Source organism: Miscanthus floridulus, chromosome 7, assembly GCF_019320115.1.
Source record: "Miscanthus floridulus cultivar M001 chromosome 7, ASM1932011v1, whole genome shotgun sequence".
NCBI lineage: Eukaryota > Viridiplantae > Streptophyta > Magnoliopsida > Poales > Poaceae > Miscanthus > Miscanthus floridulus.
In genome coordinates, this window is record NC_089586.1 from 106,719,649 (window position 1) to 106,728,338 (window position 8,690).

The 8,690-nt window shown below is 49.3% G+C and overlaps 2 protein-coding genes across 2 annotated transcripts; both read right to left on the reverse strand.

Annotated features, from left to right (window-relative positions):
* Positions 1-3,027: 3,027 nt before the first annotated feature.
* LOC136467488 (protein TRANSPARENT TESTA GLABRA 1-like) lies at positions 3,028-8,332 on the reverse strand. The gene is made up of 2 exons (XM_066466205.1): positions 7,125-8,332; positions 3,028-3,760 (listed from the first exon to the last, which is right to left on the reverse strand). The coding sequence occupies exon 1, from the start codon at positions 8,188-8,190 to the stop codon at positions 7,129-7,131; it is 1,062 nt and encodes a 353-aa protein (XP_066322302.1). The 5' UTR covers positions 8,191-8,332; the 3' UTR covers positions 3,028-3,760; positions 7,125-7,128.
* LOC136466019 (RING-H2 finger protein ATL3-like) lies at positions 4,686-5,171 on the reverse strand. Its single transcript, XM_066464533.1, has one exon. The coding sequence runs from the start codon at positions 5,169-5,171 to the stop codon at positions 4,686-4,688; it is 486 nt and encodes a 161-aa protein (XP_066320630.1).
* Positions 8,333-8,690: the final 358 nt, after the last annotated feature.

Here is an 8,690-nt window from a genome sequence, read left to right on the forward strand (position 1 = left end):
TTTATTTTATTATTACTATTCGAATACTCGACATGACACTCCAGGTACCCCCAATGTAACGCCTCTTAAACTTTAGTCCCTACATCCAAACACCCCCGAAGAGATGCTCCGTAATGGGCCTTGGTTATTCTGAACTCAAGGACAAGATATAACAATATACAGCCTGTTCGTTTGGCTGTGGCTTGTCGTAAACGATCGTAAATTCTCAGCCGGAACAGTATTTTTCTCTCACACAAACCAGCCAGCAGTACTTCTTCACGAACCAGCAACGATACGAACCAGCCAACCGAACGGGCTGATAATTCTAGCTTTATATTGCTCAAATCATCTTAAGTCTTACAATAATGATATGTTCACGGGCATCCGTTCCGTGGGCTTTCGTCCAGACACGGGTCCCAGACCTGCGCAGGATCGCCCCCATCTCTCTCAAAACAATTAAAATCCCTACTATGCTCCATCCGTCCCGCCGCTGCGTGGCAGCTCATCTGGCGGCACCCTTCCCCTACAGCACCCGTCTCCCCTGCCGCATCGTACCCTTCCCACCACCGCATCGCACCCCATCGCCGTCCAAGCCGTGCCCAATCCCCAACGAGCGGACGGTGCTGGACGACTACGACCGAACAAGCAGCAGCGCTAGAGTAGCAAACAGCAGGGCCACGCAGACGGACGCGAGACTGGGGTCCAGTTTAGTTTGCAAAAAATTTTGCAAAAATTTTCACATTCCCCGTCCAAATCGAATCTTTGGACGCATGCATGAAGCATTAAATATAAATAAAAAATAAAACTAATTACACAGTTTAGACGAAATCCACGAGACGAATCTTTTAAAGCCTAACTAGACTATGATTGGATACTATTTGCCAAATAACAACGAAAACGCTACAGTAGCCATTTTGCAAAATTTTTTGCATCTAAACAAAGGCCCTGGGCTACGAGAAGCGCGGGAGAAATCGCCGGACGAGCAAACGAGTGACGCCGATGGGCGCGAGCGCGTGGAGCAACGTCCCCCTGATCCGAGCTAGCTGACTACCGCAGTCCACCAGTTGAGTCGTGGCTATCGACGACGCTGTGTGTCAAATGTTTCAGGCGCTTCAGACTTATGTTTCAAGTGTTTTTATCTAGATGTTTCAAAAGTATATTTGAGATGTTTGCAATGACAATAAATGTAGGATGGCAAGCCTGTGGTTTCAAGTGTTTCAACTAGTGTTGCATATGTTGCTAGGCTATACACGCATGTTTTTCAAGTATTTCAGATATTTCAGACTTATGTTGTAATTGTTTCATATGGATGTTGCAAAAGTGGATCTGGATGTTGCGTATGTTGCTATAATTATACACGCATGTTTTTAAGTTTTCATCTATTTCACGCTTATGTTGCAAATGTCTCATTTGTATATGTCAAAAGTAGATTGGGTGTTGCACATGTTGTAATGGGCGCTGGTGGCTAACGGACAGTGTTTTCAAGATGTTGCATATGCTTCTAGGGGCTGCTGGGGGGCGCCACCATGAACCTCCACGTGCGGATGCTTGAGGTCGACAGACACCTCGACGGCGCGCATCTAAAGGCGGGGCAGCTGATTTAGGACCCACGTGGTTTTCCCCATGCGGACACGGGATGGCCACAGGGGCGTGGTTCTGGACGCTGGCGCCCGATGCAGGTGACCGCGGGGCGGGATGGGCGTCGCGTGGGAGCTGCGTCGAGACACGTCGTGCATCCGGGCGATAGCCTTCCTCCTGTGGTTATTCTGAACTCAAGGACAAGATAACAATATTATTCTAGCTTTATATTGCTCAAATCATCTTAAGTTTTATCATTTTTTAGAAAAAATATCAACACAAAATACATATATGCTATAAATACTCATTTTAATATTATAAATATTAGTATTTTTATATAAAAATAAACTTAGTCTAATTTTAATATGTATTGACTTAGGTGAAACTAGAATTGGTTCTTTCTCCATGGGAATATATATATATTTTTTCTAAAAGGAAACTGCATAAAGGCCCACAATTCTTTGTCCTTTTATAGGGCTATAGGTAGACTGCAACCATCAGTTTTCGTATAATGATGATACAAGGTGTTGGTTAGACAATGCGTGGAGGGGTGTTTGAATTTAGGGACTAAAGTTTTTTCTGTCACATTGAATGTTTAGATATCAATTAGGAGGACTAAACATGAGGCAATTATAAAACTAGCTGCAAAAGCCGTGAGCCCGTGACTAATTCGCGAGACGAATTTATTAAGCCTAATTAATCTATGATTAGCATATGTTTACTCTTGCATCATATTCGCTAATCATGGACTAATTAGACTTAAGACCAGTCTCAGTGGGGAGTTTCATAGCGTTGTTTTCAAAAATGCCACATCATATAAAATGCAATGAAACTTGAATTAAACAATCACTCTCAATGCATGGTTTCTTTCTATAGTTTTATAAACATTTAATTCCATGACTCATTGTGAGTTGGTAACTGTGAGAGGAGAGTTTCATCCCCATAAAACTAATTTCATCTCTCTCTTCTTAAATATGGTGCCACATCATCAAAAATGCCTACGTGGCAGCTTATTAAATGCGGATGAAACTCCCACTGATATTGGTCTAATAGATTCATCTTGCAAATTAGTCACGGTTTATACAATTAGTTTTATAATTAGTCTATATTTAATACTCCTAATTACATCCGATGTGACAGGCCTGTATCCAAACACTCCTAAAATCCAGCCTGTTATCTGAAAGTTCGGCGGCCCACCTAAGCAAGCCACGTTTAGTGCAGATTTTCTCCTTGAATACAAGAATTCCAGTATTACACTGTGGCCTCAGAAAATCCTGTAAAGTTCCACAACATTTTTTCTACATTCTTAGTAGAAACTTCCGCCTTTGGATGGGAATCAATTAAGAACGTCAGATTTCACCCCATGAGGCCATGATCCGATTACAGTACTACGCTTTAAGAACGTCAGATTTCACCCCATGAGGCCATGATCCGATTACTGGGTTTCAGTTTTTCAACAGCAACATCAAATTTCAGCTACTCTCTTTCAAATACTAGCTTCATAACCGCTTGTAGCCATTTACATGATCCGATTACAGTACTTAGCTTTAAATCGTCTCAAGATCAAACCTATGGTACATGACAGTTCGTTTCGAAGGGATCGTCTATTAAATCAAGATTACATGGCATTACATGAGAACGCTATGATACAAGACCAGTATACTTGCCCTAAAACTTTCATGGCTATAAACTGAGAAAGTAACGGAGCAAGCTGGACTACTGGACAACAGAAGGCCAAATGATGTTCTACGCCCTGTTCGTTTGGGCTTGTTTAGCTGATAAGCCATGGCTAAAAGTACTGTTGTCTGATTTGGTGTGAGAGAAAAATATTGTTTATTGGCTGAAAAAGTACGGCTTATAAGCCAAACAAACCCAAGCGAACAGAGCGCTAACCCATTTTGGACCAGTGCGGCAGTGAGTCAAAGCTAGTACCTCTATTTATTTCTACATTCCCTGGAAGTTCAGAGAAATCTGCTAGCACATGTAGACTTTGCTGAGATTTAAGACGATTTCATTCGCTAGCCAAGAGGTAGTACCCTAGAACAGATATGGTTCCTTGCTTGCCGGAGCTCAGCAGAATGGCTGCTTCTGGGGTTTATGGTGTAGCAATTATGTCAAGAGGTTTGTCAACACAAGATGAATACAAGCAGATAGTTTCCAAAGGCCCAGGCCTCCACATAATCGAGCTTTCTTCAGAAAATTTCTGCATCACAAGAAGGAGCTTTTTCATGTGAAATATATGGGGGTATCAATCAGCAACACCATTTCTTTAGGAGCACAAAGGCAAAGGATAACTCAATGTAAGTTCTTAAGAAGAACTATTTAAAATTTCTGGCGGCTGAAAGAACAGTGTTCAATCTTGTGAAAGTTTGTCATATTATAAATGCCGTCATTAGTGGTTGCTGTTTTCAGCGAAACAAATTCAAATACCAATGGAAACACCTGGTAATACGAAAGATTGGCAACAGTACACAGTACAGCAACCGTAACTAAGAGGTAAAGAACATGCAAATGCAATATCATATAACAATAATGTGCCATAGAGAAGAACAAACTAACCTAGAAATTAATAGTAAAAATCTTATCTTAAGAGCAAAGGGCCAAATGATTGAATTCCATAAGACAACAGAGGATTAGGCTCAGGATTTTGTAATTATAATCTTCTGTAAGAGAAGGAAAATTATAGCCTCAAATGGGACAGTCCTAACGTAAAACATTTTGAGTTAAATGCATGAGAGACCCTTGAACTTATAACGGGGTGTCACTTAGATCCATGAACTTGAAAAATGCATTTCTGGATATCTAAACTTGCTAGATGATACACCGCAAGTCCATACTTGCCACGCGGGCATTTTATCTGACGTGGCATTGCCATGTGGCGGGAAAATATGCAGTGAACCCCCCGAAATCTAAATGGAATATCCAAAGAGGGCATCTGGGTTCTTCCCTCGCCAGGTCACGCACGCCACCGTTCGGCGCAATGGCGCAGAGCGCGTCACGCGCTGCCCACCTCACCTCTGCTGCGCCTTGCCAAGCGCTGTACATGCCGCACTCGCCCCTGCCCACGTCGCCACTTGCCCGTGACCTCGCCTTCACCTCCAAAGCCGAGCCATGTTTGGGGATCTGAATCAGTTCGCCGACGGAGGCATCTTCGGCGTCTTGGGCGGGCGGGAGGACTCGGCTCCGGTGAGCCCCTGCTCGATGTCACCGGCGTCGCGCGGGCTGTAGGAGGTGCCGACCACGGCCTGCTTGCCTCTGCTCAGCAGCCGGCGTAGCGACCGTAGCCTGGCTGAGACCGGGGACCACATCCCGTCGATGGCCCCGGGCATCCGGCTCGCCGGCAGCGGGGAGTTCATGGGCGGCGTGCTCAGGGCCACGGGCCGCATCGAGATGTCGATGACCAGATTCTCCTTCCTGCGCCCAGAGGCCGAGGAGCTCGCGGCAGCGGCGCTGGTGCTGGCGACGGGCGGCGAGGGTGTGGCCAGGTCGGCGTTGGTGACCTCGTCGTGGGTGCCCCAGAAGAGGACGTTGGTGGGGAACACGGGGAACTCCAGCGACGCGCCGGAGGGCTCCTCCCGCGGCAGGGCGTCGAGGTCACATGAGGGGGATCTCATCGCTGGGTTGGAGACGACTAACCACAAGACGGCAAGGAGACTGGCCAAACTGTGCAAAGTTCATGTAGGGGATGCTAAAACACGTCTTGGATAGAACAGAGAGGAAAAGAATTGGCGCCACAGCAGAGCTTCAGCTCTGGCGGCCATGGCGGCCGATTCCACGAGATTCCAAAATTCGTCACTTATTGAAGATGGTTTGCAATGAGGTCTCGTCCAGGGGCTAGCTAACAACCGAGCGCACTCATGGCTGCGAGGGATTGGAATGGGAGGCACCGGTGTGGACGAATTTTGAAAGGGCGCAAAGGTGGTCGCGGCGCGTGCGTGCTCTGCTTAAATAGCCGGCCATGGCAAGCTCGACTGAGGCACAGATGGGACTCGGGCTGGCTCTAGGGCACGGCGAGGGCGCCCACTTGCGCGGGGTGATGACGGCGCACGGTCTTGGGACGAGACGAGGCAGGGCGGGCAGCAGCTCGTGCGTGTGGCCATGGCCGAGGCGGGATGAAGCGCTGCTTGCTTCCCCTGCTTCCTCGCCGCCCTGCTTCGTCCAACACATGCATACACGTCCAGCTCCTTAGATTTTAGGGTGTTCATTGCATATTTTCGGCCACGTGGCGTTGCCATGTCAGATAAAATATCCGTGTGGCAAGTATGGACCTGCGGGGTGGGGTATCATTTAGCAAGTTTAGATATCCAGAAATGCATTTTCCAAGTTCATGGACCTAAGTGACACCCCGTTACAAGTTCAACGGTCTCTCATGCATTTAACTCAACATTTTCATTGCTGGGAAAGTGGGAATTAGAAATGAAGATGAGAAGGCCTAAGGGAAATGGTTGTTTTTGAGAATTTCCTTTACAATTTCCATAAGTCCCAGAGCTGTAATTGTATTTTTAGAATATGTTTCAATGCCGTTTATCTAATCTGATCATGAACGGATGCTGGAATTTCAAGTTAACACTAAAAAAGTTTTCACATTATCCTATCCATTGTTAAGAGAGATGGAGAATAAGGGGCAGAGGATAGTGGCACAGCAGCAGCTACAGTATGCAATGTGCAAAGGCAGGTGTCTGTTGAAGCGCTTTCATGCCAAAGGGCGCCTAGCTCAAACGGTTAGGTGACTCAGCGGCACTCCTCAGGTCCTGGGTTCGACTTCCCGTGGGAGCGGATTTCAGGCTGAGGTTAAAAAAATCCCCTCGCCCGTCCCCATGTGCCAAAGCACAGTGGAAGGCCCCGGCCTGGTTCTCACAGGGTGACAGCACCTCCTGTGTCAGGATGGGGGCGGGGGTTCGGGGGTTTTCTCGATCTGTGTGAGAAGATCCTTCTTCTTAACGGAAAACCCGGGGGCCGTCATAACCCCTCGCAGGTCGAGTTGAAGCGCTTTCATGCTAATTGACATTATGGTTCACCTATTGATGGAACCATTTACCTTAGCACAAAACTAGCCTGGACTTCCTTGGTGAAAACTGAACCTTTTTCTTAAGTTCACAAAAAGAGGGTTCAATTCAGGACTGCGTGTTTGTATTGGAAAGTGACAACATAGATCACAAATTATCTACTATCGATTTGGCTTAAGTTCTAGGTAATTTTCAAATAAAGATGAACTTATTCTGAATTCCTCATACATGCATTTACCAAATATACTGTATTTAGCACTTATAATCAGCACATAGAGAAAAAGGAAGCAGCTTGTGGCCTTGTGGGTAGTTCATAATAAATTGCAAGGATGAAAAAAAAAATTAGCAACTTCCAGGCTTCATAGGACTCAAAAAATTAGGCTACTTTTAAATATCATATATGGCAATACTGACCGAGTTAGCTCTGTATGATTCTTTAGTTAAGTTGTACAATTACACTACCTCATACCAATGTGCACGATCGTCTTTAGTTAAGTTCCAAATGTATTGACATATATATAGAAATAAAAACGTCAAACCAAAGATCACCATGGTACCAACCTTGTCAGACCCTAAGAAGCTGGACCTTGTTCTCAAAGGCGATGGCCATCCAGTCCGGGTGGGCGGCCGCCCACTGAAGTTGGTTTATTTCGGCGCCTGCATCGTACACTAACACAGGATCAATCCCCTCGGCGGGTACAGCCGCCGCCGTCTCGGGCAGTTCCCAGATCAGTGCCTGCCCGTCGTCCCCAGCCGAGCAGAGGTGCCTCGTGGCCTGCGGTGCCCACGCGACTGCGTTGGCGCACGCCCGGTGTCCGTGCAGCTCGGCCACCGGCACCCCGGGCGCACGTATGTCGAGCACGACGACGGCGCTGCTGTCCATGAGCAGCGCGGCCATATAGCGGAGGTCAGAGCGGTTCCACGCCAGCCTGAGCAGCGGCGTGTCGGGGCGGGGGCTCTCGTAGACGATGGTGGAGTGCTCCTTGTCCCGGAGGTCGAAGACGCGGACGGAGCCGTCGGCCGAGACGGAGGCGAAGACCCCGGCCTCCCCCCAGGCGATGTCGTGCACGGCCTTGTCGTGCGCGATGAGCTGCGTCTCCACGACGCCGCGATCGATGTCCCAGACGGTGCAGGTGGTGTCGATGGAGGCGGTCCCGATACGGCGGGGCTCGACCTCGTTCCAGTCGAAGGAGGTGAGGGGCGCGCAGAACTCGGAGGCGGCCTTGCGGTTGTCGAGAACGGAGCGGAGCTCGGGCGCGGAGGCGGTGGCGGAGAGGTCGTCGAGCGGGGCGTGCCAGATGCGGAGCGTGTCGGCGGAGGAGGCGAGGAGGGACGGCGCGGCGGCGCGGGGGTTGAACTGGAGCTTGGTGGGTGGGTAGGGGTGGTCAAAGGAGAGCGCCGGGAGGGCGCGGAAGGAGGCGGCGGAGGGGCGGACGGGGTCGAAGGAGAGGAGGGAGACGCGGTTGTGGAGGTCCTCGAGGAAGCTGCCGGAGGCGAGGACGGGTGCGGCGGGGGAGAAGGCGAGCGCGTAGATCGAGTGCGGGAGCTCGCAGGTGAAGGTGTGCGGGTTCGGCGTCTCCGCCCCCGACGACGAGGCGGCCGTCGACGGCGGCTTGGGTAGGTCCATGGAGTGGAGAAATCGGGTGGATAGATTTGGGGGCGGAGCTGCGCTGGGGCCGATCCTGCTGGGACCTGAGACTTGAGAGAGGTGATAAGAGGGAGAGGGACGCGCGTGTGCGAGCGACGCCTCGGCGGGCTGAGGTTGGTAGAAGTGGAACGGTGGCGGTGGGAATGGGATGGGGACTGTGGGGAGCCAAGGCCCGGCGACGGGTCAGCCGTCGTCTAGTCAAAGTTTGTTGCTGTGTGTCCTTGCGCCAGCGGTTCCGTGGCACCGGATCTCTGATCAAGTCAATTTCGTGGACGCGAATCTTTGGTCCCTGACGAGTGGTGCCGATCACCGGAAGCGGAGAGCCTGCGATGATCGTCCGCTCCATGGATGCGTTTGGGAGGGCGTCACATTCTCTCTTGTAGAAACGTCGTGGACACAGGGTGCGTTTGATTTTCTCTCCGACTTTAGGCTGGACAGCTTTAGTCTGCTCTCACCAAGTTAGTCCTTAGTTATTTAGT

What these genes read in the sequence shown, in the direction of transcription:
- LOC136466019 (XM_066464533.1), bottom strand. Translation starts at nt 5,171, where the DNA reads ATGAGATCCCCCTCATGTGACCTCGACGCCCTGCCGCGGGAGGAGCCC.
- LOC136467488 (XM_066466205.1), bottom strand. Translation starts at nt 8,190, where the DNA reads ATGGACCTACCCAAGCCGCCGTCGACGGCCGCCTCGTCGTCGGGGGCG.